Below are 18,949 nucleotides of genomic sequence, written 5' to 3'. Positions count from 1 at the left end.
ACACAACAATCTGACACATATTTTTGAGTTGTTCTGCAGGAACTAAGACCCCCACCCCCCAACCCAGGTGGAGGATGCTGACCATAAGCACGTGGAACCAGAGGACTGATGCTTAAGCTTCCTGCCACATCACTCTGTTACCTCCCCACCAACCAATCAAAAGAAAGTCCACGAGCTGATCACACATCCTGTGACCCTCACCCCAGATGTTGCCTTTAAAACCCTTCCCTGAAAGCCAAAGGGGAGTTCGGGTCTTTTGAGCATGAGCTGCCTGTTTTCCTTGCTTGGTGGCTTGCAATGAATGCTGTACTTCCCTTCACCACAACCCGGTGTCAGTAGATTGGCTTTGCTGCTCATTGGGCGAGCAGACCCAAGTTCAGTTCAGTAAGTTGGTGACACAATCAAGAATATAAATCACTATGGGGCACGTTTGTTTTAAAAGAGAAAGAAATTACTTTGGATTGTTACAGGAAACTGACAGCTTTCAAGTGCTTATTTGAGGAAGTTGGCGGCTTATAAAGAATTCACACTTGCAGCATTCTGCCAATCATTTCCACTTTATTGCTTATGACTGGGACCAGATGATCTGCCCAGTTGGACTGTTTCTTGAGGTGCTTCCACTCTCTCCTCAAGAAGCCTCTCCTGCTTTGCTTCTTCTGGAAGGCTCTCTGTTTCCTGAGTCTGAAGGGTCCCTTCCTTTGGCTAGAGAAGAGAAAAAGAAAAGGGTCTTTTGAGATCTTGGCTTCAAGTCTTCCATCTTCCCAGAGCAGCCCCACAGTGGGTACCCGTGGAGATGTGTCTAGAGAGACACATGGGACAAATATTGTCTAACTTATCTGACTACACATCAGAAATGTCACATGGTTCGTTGCACAGGAAGGCCTGGGAGCTCTGTAAACACAGAGCCCCCGTCCGTGTTCACTCACCCATGACTTACTATTTTTGCAAGGTGCCTCGCATGTAACAGATGCTCAGAATAACATTTATTTACTGATAAATGCCATTTATAGCTGATTAAATTTGGTGTCGTGGTCATCTCAATAAAAAGTTGTCCTCCAACTCTTGGACTGGAAGACAGCTTCCCGGTGTAACTTTGAGTCAATGAGAAAACTAGATGTGATTTGATCAGTCTGACTCACTCTCAAGTCTGAGAATTACCAGTATTTAAGAGAAGCTGTGGTTTGTTAGCTGTCAGCTGTAGACATACACAACTTGTGTGTTTCCTCCATTTTTTCCCTTCTGTCCCTCTCCTTCATTTCTGTGCTCCGCTTCTTCCCTATGACACTTCATGGACAAAAATAGTGTTAGGATGGGAAGCATAGGGAAGCCACACAGAAAGATAGAGATCGGGTTACGCAAGACAGCTTTTTATCCCTTTCTGTTACTTCCCCCTCAGGGTTGACATCAGTCCATTATTTGCATGATCTTCCATTTAGAGAGTTCATGGACAGACTATGTCCTTACGTGGTATATTTTTCTGCTTGGCTCTTGTGAAGTTTCTACTTAGGGAATTTTCTTCTATTTGCAAATCAAAAGGCCCTACAACATCATCAAAGCATATCAAGTAAAATGGACCACTAATTTCATCTAGTTACAGTAGGGAACATAGCAAAGTGTTATGGTCCACATCACAATTCACAGCCAACAGTGTCCCGTCAACTCACAGATATTGCAGTTAATCTATGCAGTCTACAAATAACCCCACTCCGGTTCATTAGATGCAGTAATTTAACTCAAATATCAATATATATTTCTCTCCTCACCCCAAGAACACAACACTCCGGTGGGGATTTTATGTAACATTCTTCTGCAGAGTTGCTTCATCCCCAAAAGAAATTGGTAGAGATTAGTGTAACTCAAAAATAGGAAGAAATAAAATGGAATATTATATAGCCATTAAGTAGTATTTTTAAAGGAAAATTTAAGATCTATGGTAAATTATAATTATGGCTCATTATATAATCATATTAAATAACAGGATTGAAAACTGCCCCCCCCAAAAAAATAGGCAGAAAATATGCAAGCAAGTGAAAAGACAAATGTCTAGCAGTGTCTGAATTGTTTAGAAGCAAAGGCGACTGTTGTGGAGTAAATGTCTTTAATATTGATAGAAAAAGAAAGTTCAGAATAGGACATCAGAAGCAGAGGCTGCGAGAGATGATCTGTATACTAGAGCCTGATGCTGTGCTTCAGAATCTGCTGGGAAGTTGTGGGGCTGTCGCTTCCAGTGACCCCTGCTGCCCCGCACGTTGACTTAGAAACTATCTAATGGATGCGTAAGGGAAAGAAAGAGAAGGGGACCCGCGTTCATTTCCCCTAAACTCTTAAGTTCAAATGCGGAGGAATGGCCGCGTCTTGCCAGAGGAGGAAATCCGAGTCTGATAAAGGACTGATAAAGATGTTCCTCCTTCGCCCTGGGAAGCCGGCACCCAGGCCCGACGTGTGGACCGCCAGACTCGCTGACGGCGGCCCTTCCCGAGGGGCCGGGCGCGCCTGCTGGAAGGTGGGAGGCGGAGTTGCCCCGCTCCTGGGATGAGACCAAAGGAATGAGTAATTGGAAATTCTGTAACAGAGACCCTTCTCCCAAACCCTACAGCCCTTTCACCCCCCCAACCCCCTGCTGAGAAGCAAGAGGACTGGAGACAGACGTGGTGGAGCGAGAGTCACGTTCCGGAGAGGGAAGTGAAATAAAGAGGGCGGCACCCGGGGGGACCTGTGCGTCACTGAGGGGGAGAAGCGCGGGCGCACGGGGCGGAAAAGGAGAAGTGGGAGCGAGAAGCCGCAGGGGGCGGCCGCGGAGCGCGGGTGGGGGCGCCGCGCAGCGCCCGAGCCTCCTGCCTTCGGCCGTGCCCGGGCAGCCCGCAGCCTCCCGGCGCTCGCCCGACCCGCGCTCCGGATCCGGCCGGCGGGTCGCGCCCGCCGCGCACAGAATGTGGCAGCGGACACGGCCCCGGCCCCGCGCGCCCTGGCTTTGGGCGCTGGCGCTGCTGGCCCTGGGCGGCGCAGGGCTGTGCCACGCCGGCCCTCAGCCCAGGCACCCCGCGCGGCCCAGCGCCAGGAACAAGTAAGTGCGCGGCCTCTCCTTGCCCCAGGACGGCCCACAGCCGTGGGCCCCCGCCTGCCCGTCCCCGACCGGCCGCCGGCCCCGAAGCTGCCCTGCCGAGGCGAGGAGCCACAGCCGGGGTTCTCCCTCGGGCCGCCGGGGCGGCGCCTCTTCCGCGGTGGCCGCGCGCTCCGTGGCCGGCGCGGGGCGTCCCGGGCAACCTTTCCCTTGCCTCCAGCTGTGCTGCCTCCGGGGCCGTGGGGCGCAGAGAGTGTCCCGCAGAGCAGGGCGATCAGGAAACTCCCCCCGGGAATTACTGGGGCCCCTGGGACCGTGGGGGCTCTTCCCGTCTGTCTTTTGTGGGATAAAAGTGCACTCTCTCCAAAGGCGCACCCGCGCACCGTCCGAATATCTGCTGGTCGTGCTCCCGCCTCCGCGGGGACGACGGGCTCCCCAACCCCCGCGCGGTCAGCCGCCGGGTCGGCTTGTCCCCTCTCCCCCAGCCTCATTGTTCTCTCGGTTTATACCGTGCCCTTCTCCCACTCTCTCCACCCCAGGAACTGGTGCGCCTACATCGTGAACAAGAACGTGAGCTGCTCGGTGCTGGAAGGAAGTGAGAGTTTTATTCAGGCTCAGTACAACTGTGCCTGGAACCAGATGCCCTGTCCGTCCGCGCTCGTGTAAGTCCCGGGAGCCGAGGGGCGGGCGGGGCGCGCCGGGGCCGCGGGGGTGGGGTCAGAGCGCGGGGCTCCAGCCGCTCAGTAAATCTCTTCCAGCGGGTGAAAACTCAGCAGCTGAAAAGTTTGAGCGCTGAGCAGGGTACCAGGCTCGCTGGGGTATTTAAGGAACGTGTGTTGCCTGGAGTCAGCGTTGAGGATGCTCCGGCCTGGCGATCGCCAGGCATAGGAGGGGACGAACAAAGCCACCGACCCCCCACTTCTCTCTCTCTTTTTCTTTCAATTTTATTACTAACGTAAGGCAGCTGGACCTAATTAGATCCATATTGTGTGGGGCACAGAGAAGATTCCAAAATGTATACTGCTAAAAACTTACATGTAGGATTAGCTGAAAGGTTTGCTCTAGCCAGTGTTCTAGAACAGGCGAGTTTTGTCCAAATGTCCCCATAAAACTGACCTCTTCAGTTGTAGGTGTTGTAGATTTCTAAAGTCCCCAGGAACAACTTGCTTGAAAGTGTGCGATTGTTGTTTTTTCAAGTTAGATTTGGGGGATTCAGCTAAGTGGTTGTCAGGAGAGAATGGTCCTTAAAGACCAGGGGAAGAATTAATCTTTTTCCTTATAAAGGTTTCACTGTCTTAAAAAAAAAAAAAAAGAGTAAGCGAAGCAACAGAGTACAGATTTTGTTACATACATCACGTTCATTCAGTTGTCATCTGGCAAGTCTTTGTGTTTTTGTGTAAGCCAGATATCAGAGGATGAGCTGATGTGAATCATTGGCTGTTGGGGAACGCATGTGATGGTTGAAATTAATTGTTTTCCCCTAAGAATAAACTGTTTGTCTTAGAGCACAGTTGTCTTTACAGCAAAGAATAACCAGTAGGCGGATCTGTCTTTGGCAAAGCAGAGGGACAGACTGGAACTTGTGCTGCAGGAAACCTTATTCCAGAAGGCAGTAGATGAGCCTTCAGGCCTATGAGGTGGTAGTGGTCCCTGGATCATTGCACATGGGCTGGGGTGAGAACTGAAATGGGGAAGGGATAATTCCTGTTAAGCAAAAACAAACAAACAACCCCCCTTCCCAACAAAACAAGCAGAAACTTAGAAGAGATTCCCCACTTGCTGTAAGCAGAGCATGAGGTCGAAATTGAATTGCTGTCTGTCACATTGAGTTGTGTAACCTGTCAGAGGGCGCAGTGCTGTCACACTGCCTGTGTCTCTGGTTGGAAGGGGCATTTAACACGGAATTTCCCAGGTGTTTCTGATGAGTCCAGGAGCCTGAGTAACTCCTCTCAATTCACAGGTGTTGTCAGGTTTTCATTATTTGATCCTTAGAACCTGAGACCTGTGGAAGTGAAGGTTCTTGGGAAACTCAGCCTGGAGTTACTGAGAGATCTTTTCCGGGTGTGGGACGTGCAGGCGTGGAGGCTGGCAAGATGCTTGAGTGAGGAGTGAAGTTTAGCCGCTGGTGACAGTCGAGTGTCTGGGAGGAGCAGGTAGGAGCCCGTGAGGACTTCACGGAGTTGGAGCAGAGCTGAATTGTTAGGGGCGGTGGAGGGAACGGAGGAAGAGAAGCCAGGAGAGGAGAGGGAGCAAAGCCAAGACTTCAGAGGAGGGAGCGCCATCTTAGAGACCCCGGGAGGAGAAGCCCAGAAGGCTGAGGGGTCCAGAAAGGCCAGGGCTTTTAGTCAGCAGGAAGATTTGCTTATGCAGAAGGAGACAATTTCAGGTCAGCGGTGGGTAGAGGCCTTGTAACTTGTGTGAGATTCAGGACAGGGGTCGTGAGGAAACCCCGTTACCAGGAATCAAATGTGTTGCAAAGGTTTTGGTGGAAAAAGGAAGTTGAGCAGGTGAAGAATTAGAAAACTCGGCATGTTTTAGGACAGAAGCGAAAAAGCCAAAGGGAGAGACTGAATATGCTCTGAGACTGAGGGGAAATCAGCAGGGAAACGAGGGGTTCGATGCGGAAGTCCTGCGACGAGAGGAGAACTTCCGAGCCTGGCGAGGCGTTGGGCGCTCAGCCGCCATGCCGCCATGGGCTGTGGGGACCTAGCACGGGTATGCTCCCAGAAGGTTTAGACGATGCTCCGTTTGCATATATGGAGAGACTTAGATTCCAGACTGTGAATTTGGGTGTCGTCATGTGAAACTGGGAGCAGAGAGAGTTTTTGTGTGATTTGTGGACATTTTGAATAATCACTTTCCTGAAGCCGTAAAGAACCTTCTGTGTGTCAGGCACTGTGTTAGGGCTGTTCATTCCATATGTTAGTTTAATTCTTGCAACATCCCTTCAAGATGAATACCACTGTCCTCATTTTACCAATGAATAAACAAGGCAAGAAGTTCCCTGACTTTCCTGTGGTCGCGTGACAGGTAAGTGGCTGAGCTGCCTCCAACCCTGGCCTTTGTGGACCGGCCTCTGTCCCTGTAACAATAGAGACAGAGAGAGAGAGAGAGTGTGTATGTGTGTGTGTTTGAGTGTGTGCCTTCTGTCACTAGCACACTACCCAACTACTAGGAACATTTCCACCTTCTTTCATGGAAGGCAATTCCCATATAAAAGTGAGTGAGCATCGTTGGTCTGTGTGCAAGCATGTGCACGTGTGTTCACGCCCGTGTGCTTTACTCTCTTTCCCGGGGGTCATTTGTGAGGATGCAGTGGACCACATCATTTTTCACACTGTCCACCATGCTGTGCAGTTTCTTATGTTATGAAAACACTAGCCGATTTGCTTTCTTTATTTGGGTTGTTAGGCTGGTTGTTTAAAGGATGCTACTAGGGAGGCTGGAGTGGTGGAGCTTGAGACATTGGGGGAGCCACACCTGTGCCCCCCGGCTGAGCCACCACCTTGAAACTTGTCCCCGGGAGATGGAGGTAAAAGTATGTTTCCGGAAATACCATTCAAAGCTCGTGTCCTGATGCTTGTGAGGTAGTGATACCATTCTTGTGTGCAGAGAATTCTTAATTCTTATGAAGACTTTTCTGTCACTAGGAATTTAAAATTAGGGCTCTCTCTGTCGGTCTGTGTCTCTTGTGCACCAGATGTGAGGAGCGGTCTGGATCCCCAAGGCACAGGATTGTGTCAACAGACACTGCTTTGTCTTCCCTCAGCTAATTCCTAAGGGTGGCTGATTGGACCTGAAGAGGAGATAAGGGGAATTATCTGGTGATAATTATCCGCTGAGGAGGAGGGGCAGCTGCTGTAGACTCTAAAGTAGCATAAAGTTGGGTCATGATTTACCATTTACTCCTAATTCTTAAGATGGGCCTAAGGATGTTTTCTCCCTCTGAGATCATTGTTTCACTTTACACTTCCATGTTAAGAAAGGGATAAATCTTTTAAAATTTCATTGCATTGAAGAATTTTTCTGATTCATTGTAAAAAAAAAAAAAAAAAAACCTCTGGCAGTTCCGCCCGTTTGGTAGACTGTCACTGTCACACTGCCCCCCACACACACCCACCACGTAGCACTTGGGATGGTCCCTGAGGATCCATATCTGAGTCTGGGGTCTCCGCAGCGGCACCTGAGCATGGAGAGGGTCTGTCTTGGTCATGGGCTGGTTTTAGGGACACGTTTTGGGAGACATGGGGATGTGGGTGACTAGAATTCTTTCTGTGGGGTGGGAATTGGGCAGGTTGATGTTCTTGGGAGGATTGATACAGTGTCCAGGGCTGACTTGGTGAGAATCTCTCTGCAGAGCACATCCTTGGAACGTGATGAGCCCCTTTATGTTCATTAGCTTCCATCTTTACAGCAACCCCGGGGCATTATCCCAATTTTACAGGAGGGCATGTAGTCAGGAAGTAGCAGAGCCTGGACCCAAATCCAGGTCTGTTATTTCTAAGCCTTAGGCTCTTCCCACCCCACACCCCTGCACCCCCTTGCTGTCTAAACCCGCACCCTGTGAGGAGTGGCCCGAGGGTGTGTGTGTGTGTGTGTGCGCGTGCACACACACACGTGTGCGAGTGACCATGTGTGATGCTGTGGCACTGACAGCCCTGGTGTGATGGGAGGGGGAGGGGAGGGCCTGAGCTCCCTTAGAACCCCCTCCACGTGGGCTGGCCATGCTTGTGTGCACCGCTGGTGGAAAACAGCACTGTCTTTCTTCTCCTTCCTGGACTAGGCATTGTTCCTTTCATGCATCATTCATGCCTCATGGCTGTAATTCCAGATAGGTCCAAACCTCCCACTCAGCTTGGTCCAGCTGACTGCCGTTAGTATTTGAGGCGTTCGGGGGCGTCCAGTGTGCAGAGCAGCTGCCTTGCTGGTAAGAACACGGAGGACCCCAAATGTAAGGCAGGGTTATTCCCCTGTATTCACTTCCCTCTGATACTGCAAACTCACTGGGGTGTATCGGCATCCACCCAGCCCAGCCCCCACCCCCTTTCTTGGGTGTGTAGAATCTTGGTGAAATTTTTCCTAATAGCTCTTAAAAAGAAAAAAACAAACTCACCAGTCAGGCAGGGGAGCTGGGTGAGGCCCACTCGAGGAGCCTGTGCTGCTATGATAACACAGAGGGAGAATTTGTGAATTTGCAGCAGGTGTGAGTTCTGAGTGCCGAGTTTCCAAAACACCTCTAATCCTTAGATTCTAGGGGGAGCAGATGGTCATTCATGTGGAAGAAACGTTTTCTATTAGGGAGCAATCTCAGCCAGGAAACGCTTAAAAAGAGAAAAACACTTGAGACTGGGGGGTGGGGGAAATTAGGGCTTACATCTTCTAGAGCCAATTCTACGTTTTTTATGTCTCCAGAAATAGAATTCCTTTCCATTCAAAATGTGCCTTTTGTGTGTATAGCTTTGAGAGAGTGTTTCTTCCTAATGTTTTTTAGCCAACATCTTGCGATTTGTTGGCTGTGACGAGCCTTGCTCCTTGGTACCGAGGGACCCCAGATCAAGCCCTGGGGAAGGAGCACCTGCACAGAGGTGCCTAGAGCTGCTCAGGGCCCTGCTGCCTCCCCCTCTTCGGGTCCCTGTCCTCACCAGCCTCTTCTGCTTCCCTGGGCTTCTCAGGCCTTCCTTTCAAGTTGCTTTGCTCTTTTGCTTTTTTTGCTCTTTTCCTCTTCCTAGGGTCCCAGTAGATAAGATGCTGTGTTTGTAGAGCCCTTTGGTGTTTCCAGAACATTTTCACGTTCATTGTTTTATTTTATTCTCATCACAAGCTCAGCCAGGAGATTAGGTAGGGCAGAGACTGAGGTCTTGGAAAAAGAACTTTATGCTTATGGGCTATACTTTCTAGCTTTCTTATCTTGGAAAAGAGTGAATAGAATTCACATAACGGTTATGGCCTTAAGGAAAAGAGTTTGTTTTTGTGAAACCTCATGTTATTCCCATTAACTGGTCTTCCTCCAACGATCTGTGATTCCACCACTTTGGCACTTGGTCATTGAATTAAAGTTCTGAGACAGCGAGAAAAGGGGAGATGGCGTGGGAAGGTCAGGGGGCAGGTGTCCCCCTGAGGTGGTCCCTCGAGGCTGGCTGGTGTGGCCAATGTGTTCTGGAAGAGGAGATAGAAAATGCGGCTTCTGGCCTGACCTCTACCACCGCTGAGCTGTGTGACTTCAGGCTAGTCACTCAGCTTCTCTGAGGTGCGTTTTCCTCATCTCTACATTACGGGGGAGGTGACAGAGCTGTAAGGTACGCTCACCAGCCATGTCTAATGAACAGTCCTTGTTCTCACTGTTTGGATTCGTTGCTTCTCGGGTGGTCTCCTCTTTGAAGGCTTTGACTTTCCCGCCAAGTTAGAGAACGGCTGAGGTGCTTAAGAATGAAATAAATACATTCAGTGACCTAAGATAATAATTAAGAAAAGGAAATGATTGAAATCGACTTTTCAATGTGAAGTTAAACTCAGAGGTTGTTTTGGAAGCAGAGCCAGTCGTAGAGTTTCTTTGGGGAAAGCACGTAAGTGGTTACAGTCGATTTAAATAAGTGCCCTGGTTGCCATGGGAACCTTGGTTCCTGGTTCTGCAGGTGTTTGGGTGTCCATGGCGGGACCGTAGAGCGAGGTCAGCTGGGTGTTCAAGGATGCCTTTGCTGAGGCCCAGGCCATCTTGCATCCAGCCAAGAACACGCTGTTTTAATTCTTTGCTCTTGGAAAAACTCCTCTTCCTTGTGCTGGGAACATTAAGATGTTATTCATGTTTACTGAATGTGAATAATGAGGCAGGTACTGTGTGTGACAGTTACCCAGTGCTTTACATACTGTTTTTTAAAGCCGAAAACTGACTGCCAGTGTTCAGGTTACTTCCAGACTGTCACCCAAATGTTCTGATTTATTGTTGGTTACATGACTGTTTCACTTCTCAGAATTAACTGCTTCTGTGCTTGATGAAGCAGCTTTCTGGACTTAAAAATAACAATGACCCACTTGATAAAACGACATGAGCGTGACTTTGCCTGATGAACGATTTTCCTGTGAGGATCAAGAGAGGACCAGAGTAGTTTTCAGTATGACAGCAGTTCACACTGAAGAAAAAATAATGAAATGATGAAAACGAAGCTCACCAATAAGTTTTTTCTTTCCTTCCTGTTTTAAAGTGGTGATGGGTGCTGAAAAAAAGTAGGGAGGGTTCAAACTTAACAAATTCCTGGTTTGAAAATGCTGTGGAAGCAAACTTTTCTGGGTGTGTCAGGACCCAGCTGCCCTTTTTTTTTTCCACCTAAAAAAATATTAGAAGATTAAGGAATACGCCTAAAAATTATTCTTTGCAGCATCAGCCTTTCAGGACAGTGTATTTGCTGAGCATTTGGTTCAAAGAAATTTGAGACAAGTAGTTTAGATGAAGTCTTCTCAAGCTGATCTTCCAACGAAAGGGAATTTGCCGTGAGACTTCTCAGCTTTTCCCTGACTTCTCCCATCTTTCTCCACGTTTGTGATTGTTAGGGTCTGCCAAACGTGTGGGCTTACTAGATTATCTTTTCTGAGATTTGCTCACAGTCCACTATGAGGTACTAGAGATTTCCCTCTTGCTGAAAGCTGCTTCCCTGCATGTGCCCAGCCCGGATGCTGTTAAAGGATCGTGAGAGAAGGACCTAGATTTTTTTTTTTTTTCCTAAACCATGGTGGTGAAAATGCAACTTGTGTTCTGCTAACTGAAGCTTTTCCGTGTATCTTGAAAGCGGAGTCCGAAAGCTGTGGTGGTGATTGCAACAGAGCTCAGGGCGGGGACGAGTTTCACAATCCAGCCCTTCACTAGAGATCTTTTCACCAATAAAGTGATTCTCTGGCTTTTGTTGGTTTCAACCCCAAGAGCTCTTACATGCTGGGGGGACGACGGCCTTGCGCAGGGAGGCCTCGCGAGCCTGTCTGGATATTTTGAACATTACAGAATCTCTAGGCCAGCCGTGGCCCTGATGGTGCTCAGGCCTGGTTTATACATCAGGTGGCCCACCTTGGAGATTCCCCAGCTGCTGTCTGCTCGGGCAGCAGCTTTCCAGGACCACAGTGCAGCGTCAGGGCCCTGGCTCCGTCATGATAAACGATGTGTCTGTTCTCATCCCAACATGTTGCATCATCTTCTGGCCACTCTCAAGGTATCTGGGAGTCGTTCTGTTGCATCACTGCAGAAAACAACTAGCAAGATGTAACCCAGATTCCCTGCTCACTGACGGTGCAGGAGAGAGGGAAAGCAGAAATACCATTCATGGCTTGTTTCCTGAACCGATTTGCACGGCGCCCTCTAAGCCCTCCTTAGCAGAATCGACAGTGGGAAATAACCATCCCGGTGAGGAGCCACTCTTTGTCATATGTCTAAAATGTTCATCTACATCTTTGACATTTTGTGTTATTTTATACAAAATGGCAATTTGAAGGTGGCTATAAAAAGGAAAATTCTGTTTTATTTTCCTTAATCATTGGTCCATACCTTCAAAAGTACAAAAATAAATATTAGGCCTGAGTTCCCAGTAGATAAAACAATTGGTTGTGTGTCTGAACAGTAATCTGATACATTAAAAAAACCAAAAACAACAAAACTTTAGTTAAATCCTCATTTTGAAACTCTGAAAAAGACTTAATAATGCTGGTTTGGGTTTTCTCTTCACTGAGATATATAATCAGATAGTCAAAACTATCTAGCGCTTTGCTTTTGCAATTCTGATGAGATTTTTTTCTTTTTTAATTTATTTTATTTTATTTTTGGCTGCGTTGGGTCTTCATTGCTGTGCGCGCAGGCTTTTCTCTGGTTGCAGCGAGCGGGGGCTACTCTTCATTGCGGTGTGCAGGCTTCGCATTGCGGTGGCTTCTCTTGTTGGGAGCACAAGCTCTAGGCACGTGGGCTTCAGTAGTTGTGGCACATGGGCTCAGTAGTTGTGGCTCACGGGCTTTAGAGCGCAGGCTCGGTAGCTGTGGCTCATGGGCTTACTTGCTCCGCAGCATGTGGGATCTTCCCTGACCAGGGCTCGAACCTGTGTCTCCTGCATTGGCAGGCGGATTCTTAACCACTGTGCCACCAGGGAAGTCCCTGATGAGATTTTAAAGTACCTGAATGCATAAAAAATATATATATAAGGTGTATGTTATATATAAAATATATGTTTATATATAAAATACGTATATTATATACAAAATGTACATATATATATAAAACAGCTTTATGGAGTTATAATTTACATGAACTGTACATATTTAAAGTTGTATAATTTAACATGTGTCTGTACCTGTGAAACCAACATCACACCAGGATATGGAGCATCTCCATCACCCCCAAGAATGTCCTCACACCCCTTTGTAATCACACATTCCCTCCTCAGGTAACTGATGATCTGTTTTCCATCACCGCAGATGAGTTTGCATTTTCTAGAGATTTATGTCGAGTCATACAGTCTGTAGTATCACATTAGGTCTTTTCATTCAGCATGGTTATGTTAAGGTACATCCATGTTGTACTATGGAACGATAGCTGATTACTTTGTATTGTTCAGTAGGGTTCCTTTGTATGTGTCCACCACCATTTGTGTACCGTTGTTTTATAGCTGAGGACTCCTGGTGAAATACAGTGTGGAAACTCATTTATACTGATAATAAGGTTACTGCTCTGATTTTTCCGAAGACCCATTGAGATGGTAAATACATAACAGATGTAGAACGCTGGATAAAACATAATGGAGTAAGAAAAACACATTGCACATTTTCGCCCCGGGAAATGTTGGATTGAGGCTGCGTAATTAGCATACACCATTTCGAATTGGCACAAAGCTCAGTAGGGTTAAAGTAGACTTATTATTTGAAGAGTCTTGGTTCCTTGGTTTCATTAAACAAATATTTTTGGTCATGGCCTCTGTCTGGCCCAGGACTAGGCCCCATGGGGACACAGCAAGGAACCCGACCTCTCTCTTGCCCTCCAGAAGTTCATGTCCAGTAGGTGAAATGAGACATAAACAGAAATAATTACAAAGTAAAAGGTAGGCAAGAGAATTTCAATAAGAGAAGCACAAACAGCTGAGGATGTTCAGAGGTGGAGGAAACTGTTTCCAGCCAGGAGGAATCTGAGAACTTGTTTGTAGGTGATGACATCCTAGCAGGGCTTTGAAGGTAGGTTCCAGTTGAAAATATATGCATATGGGAGAGGATACCAGCAGAGGCCAAGAGAGAATGTTAGCCAGGGCCTGGAGGAGGGGGTGAAGGGAGGAGTAAGTCTCGGTGTCCGCAGGGCTGGTCCCTCTGAAGGCTGTGCAGGGGCGTCTGTTCCCGGCCTCTCCCCTTGGCTTGTAGATGGTCATCATCTCCCTGTATGTCTCTGTCCAAATTCCCCTTATTTATGAGGGCTAGGGCCCACCCAGATGCTCTCATGGTAACTTGCTTACCCCTATAAGACCCTACCTCCAAATAAGGCCACATTTCCAGGTACTGGGATTCGGACTCCAACATATTTTGGGGGCGACAGAGAATTCAAGCCATAACCCAGGGTTGGGAGTTTGGGCTTTATCGTTTAGGCAAAGGGGAGTCATGGAAGGTTTTAGATCAGGGACACCAGCAGAGCTTCCGAATGTTAATCTGGCAATTTGTGCAAAATGGGTCTGAGAGGGGAGAGGATGAATGGGTCTGGGGGATGGCAGGAGGGGCCCTGTTGGGAGCCTGGCCGGGGTCCCTGGTGGGCGGTGCTGAGGCAGATGTGGCGGGAGAAGTGGGTCTGGCCATGGAGGGGTGAGCAGTGACCGAGTTGGAACGGCCAGGTGACCACTTCACCGTGCTTCACGCACAGTAGCACTGCTGAGATTTAGGTTCTCTGAGCATCTGTTAGTCTGTTGTCAACAGTGTGGATAAAAAGGACCATACCTTGTGAAAGAAGGTGAATTCGTTCATGGACTGTTGTTTGGAGGTTATGGCAGTATTGCCTTTATCCACAGAACGATCACGGCCTCATTATTCACCACCTTTGATGATCAGGAACCAACTCTAATCCTGCATGTGGGCAACTGGGTCTATTCTTATAGAAGCAGCCCATAGTTTTAGTCTTATTGCAAATTTTTGCCTTATGATAAAAATAATTATATATGTCCTGTCTGATGTAACTGGTCTTTGGCTGAGTTGGCACTAGAACAATGACTGTTATGGATAATAGGAGTATATGGGCTCCAGCCAAGTATGATTCTTCCATAGTAGATACTGGTGGCCCAAGGAAAGCCATAGTGTGGTCCTGGTGGGCACCCAAAGGTTGTTTACTGAATGAATGGATGAAAGAGAAAGCATGTGAATTTTTTTTTTATTAAGACTATATTTTTTGGAGTAGTTTAAGGTTCACAGCAAACCAAGGGGAAGGTACAGAGATTTCTCATAAACCCCTGTCCCCACACATGCACAGCTTCCCACACCATCGACATCCCCACCAGTGCAGTGCATTTCTTACAGCTGATGAACCTACACTGACACATCATCACCCAGAGCCCATAGTTTGCATTAGCATTCATTCTTGAGAGAGAAAGGTTTTAGCTTGCTTTTCCTCCCATTGTTAAGACTCATATGTGCTGAGTTTGGTTTTCAGGTTTCAGACCTGGAGACCGTAAGTTTGAACAACTGTCCGTGGCTGTGTTTTTAAAATGGAAATTGTGACATACATATAGTCTTTGAAATGATTGTTCATGATGAATGAAAATACAGTGGCTTGCAGTTAAATGAGGATTTGTGATATGATAGACTCCAGTTAAATCAAGCAAAGTAATGATGTACATTGTCGTTTAGATTCCTGAACTGGTCATCTCATTGTGACCTTGGAAAGCTTTTTTACCAAGGTGTAAGCGTACATTGACTCTCTGGGTGAAGAATGATATAGCTTTGATTTGGGGAGGGTTCATGTTACACAGCTCTAAGAAATGGCTTGGTGTAATTGGGAGGATACAGTGACCAAAGATAGAAGTGCATTTTGAAAAATAGAACTACCATACGACCCAGCAATCCCACTACTGGGCATACACCCTGAGAAAGCCATAATTCAAAAAGAGTCATGTACCACCATGTTCGTTGCAGCTCTATTTACAACAGCCAGGACATGGAAGCAACCTAAGTGTCCATAGACAGATGAATGGATAAAGAAGATGTGGCACATATATACAATGGAATATTACTCAGCCATAAAAAGAAACGAAATTGAGTTATTTATAGTGAGATGGATGGACCTAGAGACTGTCATATAGAGTGAAGTAAGTCAGAAAGAGATAAACAAATACCGTATGCTAACACATATATATGGAATCTAAAAAAAAAAAAAAAAAACATGGTTCTGAAGAACCTAGGGGCAGGACAGGAATAAAGACGCAGACGTAGAGAATGGACTTGAGGACACGGGGAGGGGGAAGGGTAAGCTGGGATGAAGTGAGAGAGTGGCATGGACTTATATACACTACCAAATGTAAAATAGATAGCTAATGGGACGCAGCCGCATAGCACAGGGAGATCAGCTCGGTGCTTTGTGACCACCTAAAGGGGTGGGTTAGGGAGGGTGGGAGGGAGACGCAAGAGGGAGGAGATATGGGGATATATGTATATGTATAGCTGATTCACTTTGTTATACAGCAGAAACTAACACACCATTGTAAAGCAATTATACTCCAATAAAAAGTGCATTTTGAGAAAGTTAAATACTGAAAATATAGGGAATTCTTTTAAAGATTATTTTTGAGACTTCTTTGAAAATACCACGTTTGCTTGTATATTTTATTTGCAAAGACTCATTGAAGTAAATTGTAGTGAAGATTTTGGGTAATGGGACAGCTTAGGCCCCAGCTTATGAGGAGGATGAGAGCTACTATGCAAACCACAGATCTTAGTGGTTTTATTTAAATAAACAAAACAAGATAATGCAATCTATGTAATTTTTCTTAAAAAAATGATTTCAAAGAGATGGGAAGCAAGCCACAGCTCCTCTTCACCTCCAAATCTGTATATTTGTCTCACTCCCCCTCAGTTTACAAGAACTGTGATGGCTGGAAGCTTCCCTCTAGGTTGGGACATTTCCCACGCTCTATTGTTCTGCAGTCCCTGAGTACCTGGGTTCCGGGGGGGTTTTCTCGGAACCACATGGGTCTGGCCGAGGTATGGAACACCGCACCCTCAAGTTCTTAAGAAAAATCCAGTTCCACAAACCGGCATGAGCACGAGGGCTCAGTGAATGCTGTAGCAACACAAATGGCTTAACGGACATGGCAGGTGTTACCAACCTTAAAAATCCGTTGGCCACCCCAAGTCTCCTTGGAGAAAAGTTCCTCCTCGCTTCTTTCTCCTCCACGGCCTCCATCACCCCTTTCTATTTAAAAGCAAAGAAGCAAAATTCTTCTTTTTATCTTGCCCCTCCCCCTCTCCTTGTCTACACCTTCAGGCCTGGAGGTGGGCTGGGTTGTGGTAGCATCTTCCAAAGAAAAACCATGCTCCCTCTAAGCAGAGGGCAGGCGAATGTAATGTCTCTACTTTGTTAAGTGTGGATTTAAAAGACATAAATTAATACGGGGTTCGCCTGGACAATGAGAAATATGAAACTAGGTTATAACATTTTGGTCCTTTTTTCCCCCAGTGTGATATAAATTAGAAAAGAAATATGTGTTCCTGTGTTTTCAATTCCCAGATTTTTTTTTTTTTAATGAGAATGAATTGGCCCAAAGGAAGAAAATGTTGTACTTATATCTGCAGAGAAACTCCTATCCCTTTTTGTTTGGAAAAGCAGTACAGTCGTCCCTTGGGCTCCATAGGGGATTGGTTCCAGGACCTCCCACGGATACCAAAATCCACGTATGCTCAAGTCCCTTATATAAAATGGCATAATATTTGCATATAACTTATGCACATCCTCCTGTATACTTTAAATCACCTCTGGATAACTTATAATACCCAATACAATGTAAATGCTATATAAATACATAGTGGCTGGGTGCATGACAAATTCGTTTTGCTTTTTGGAACTTTCCAGAATTTTTTTTTTTTTTTGCATGAATATTTTCAATCTGCTGTGGGTTGAACCTGCAGATGCGGAACTGCCGATCCGGAGGGCCGCTTGTACTGAGAATGCCAGGTGGGCAGCTGCAAGCTGAAGGGTGGCTGGCGGATATGGAAGTTGAGAGAGAAGAGAAAGCACAGAGTGACTGGAGCCTGAGGGGGGAGGAATGTTGCAAACCGAGGCAGGGGACACACAGGAAAAGGGCTTTCGAAATTATTGTGACTTCTGTAGGAGAATTTGAGGAAATCATTTTTCCTCTTAAAAAAAAGAGGAAATGATCAAAAGAGTTTTTCAGTGGCTCTGAGAAGAAAGATTTGGATTCCCGAACCACAGAAAGTCACCCTTGGGGTGAGCATCACGCCAAAGGCTGAGGCCGCAGCTGTTTTCCGGGCCACACCGTGGGAACATGGGGAATGAGCACATCCAGGCGCGACTGGGGCGTAGGGTGCTCTGTGATCCTGACTCTGGGAATGAGGAGATGGGATGTGCGTTCGAGAAATGGAATCCTGTACAATGGAGTTGGGGAAAGCAGCCTGCAGCGGTGATGGCCCTTCCCCAAAAGAATTGTTAGGGGAACGTGGGCCTTCGTTAGTGTTGGATTATTCAGCCGCCAGAAAGCCGGGGTGGTGCTCGGGCCCTGGAGGCCTCCGCGCTCGCTCGCCCTTCCCCCAACTGCAGACTTGAGCTCTGTCATGTATTTCCCCAAGTGAGGAAGTTAAAACTAAGAATGTGGACTCCATGGCACACACGCGTAAACTGTATTTCATGCTGCTGGGCGCGCCCCGCGCTTGGAGATGATGTCATTTTTAGCAATGCAAGTTTGCTCCGAAGGAAGGTACCGGCCGCTCTTATGGTAAATCTGAAAATGACACTTCACTGTCTGTTGCAGCCGAGTTGGGACAGCCTCTCAGTTGAGCCGCTGGGCTTTCCTTCAATCACCTTTCTTTCAGGACTGTAGAATTTTTTCTGTCCTCAGGGTTAAGGAGGGTGATCCGTCGTGGGGAAAACTTATTCTACTCATTATGCTGTATGATCAGAGAAAATGGCTAAGAAGTAAAGAGGATTTTAGGGTTTGGAATCTAACTTGCCACTCTAAGTACGGAAGGAAATTAATTCAAGAAGAAATGGAAAAAGAAACAGCTTACAATTGTGGTTTCTCCAGCAAGTATCTCCTTTGTACTGGGAAACAGACAATCTGCTATACATACACTTTCATTTTGAGCACATTGCCTTGGTCTAGGGTCTGTAATTTAAGAAATGTACAAAGCAGGGACTTCCCTGGTGGTCCAGTGGTAAAGAATCCGCTGCATTGGCAGGCATAGGTTCGATCCTTGGTCCGGGAAGATCCCACATGCTGCGGGGCAATTAAGCCCATGCACCACAACTTCTGAGCCTGTGCTCTAGAGCCCGCAAGCCACAACTACTGAGCCTGTGTGCCACAGCTATTGAGCCCACGTGCTGCAACTACTGAAGCCCACGTACCTAGAGCCTGTGCTCCACAACGAAGAGTAGCCTCCACTCACCGCAACCAGAGAAAGCCCGCATGCAGTAACGAAGACCCAGCACAGCCAAAAGAAAAAAAAAAGAAGAAATGAATAAAGCTGTATTGTAATCTGATTTTAATTAGGGCGCATCAATATGACTTCGAGATTCATTAGATGCATTTTGTATTTCAGAAATATATTTGCCCAAGCCTTCTGACTTTTAAAACCTAAATGGTTTGTCCTTAAGGAGTCAAGCAAAATATTGAGCATTTCTTTCCTTCCACATTATTAATTTCTCCAGGCAGGGATCTAATTAAA

At 47.0% G+C, this 18,949-nt stretch overlaps 1 protein-coding gene across 3 annotated transcripts in view; it reads left to right on the top strand.

The window, feature by feature from the left end:
* Positions 1 to 2,930: 2,930 nt before the first annotated feature.
* The window catches only part of EMILIN2 (elastin microfibril interfacer 2), a gene marked incomplete at its 5' end in the record, with an annotated part of 51,060 nt that continues 35,041 nt past the window's right edge, over positions 2,931 to 18,949 (top strand). For all 3 annotated transcript variants that reach the window (XM_079717003.1, XM_079717002.1, XM_079717001.1), the window contains 2 exons: positions 2,931 to 3,064; positions 3,601 to 3,723. In XM_079717003.1, coding sequence (XP_079573129.1) covers positions 2,931 to 3,064; positions 3,601 to 3,723 — 257 coding nt within the window. The remainder of the gene's footprint in view (positions 3,065 to 3,600; positions 3,724 to 18,949) is intronic.

Source organism: Hyperoodon ampullatus, assembly GCF_949752795.1.
Source record: "Hyperoodon ampullatus genome assembly, chromosome: 13".
Lineage (NCBI taxonomy): Eukaryota > Metazoa > Chordata > Mammalia > Artiodactyla > Ziphiidae > Hyperoodon > Hyperoodon ampullatus.
Note: the sequence above shows the minus strand (reverse complement) of the source record. Positions and strands in the feature narration are given on the sequence as shown.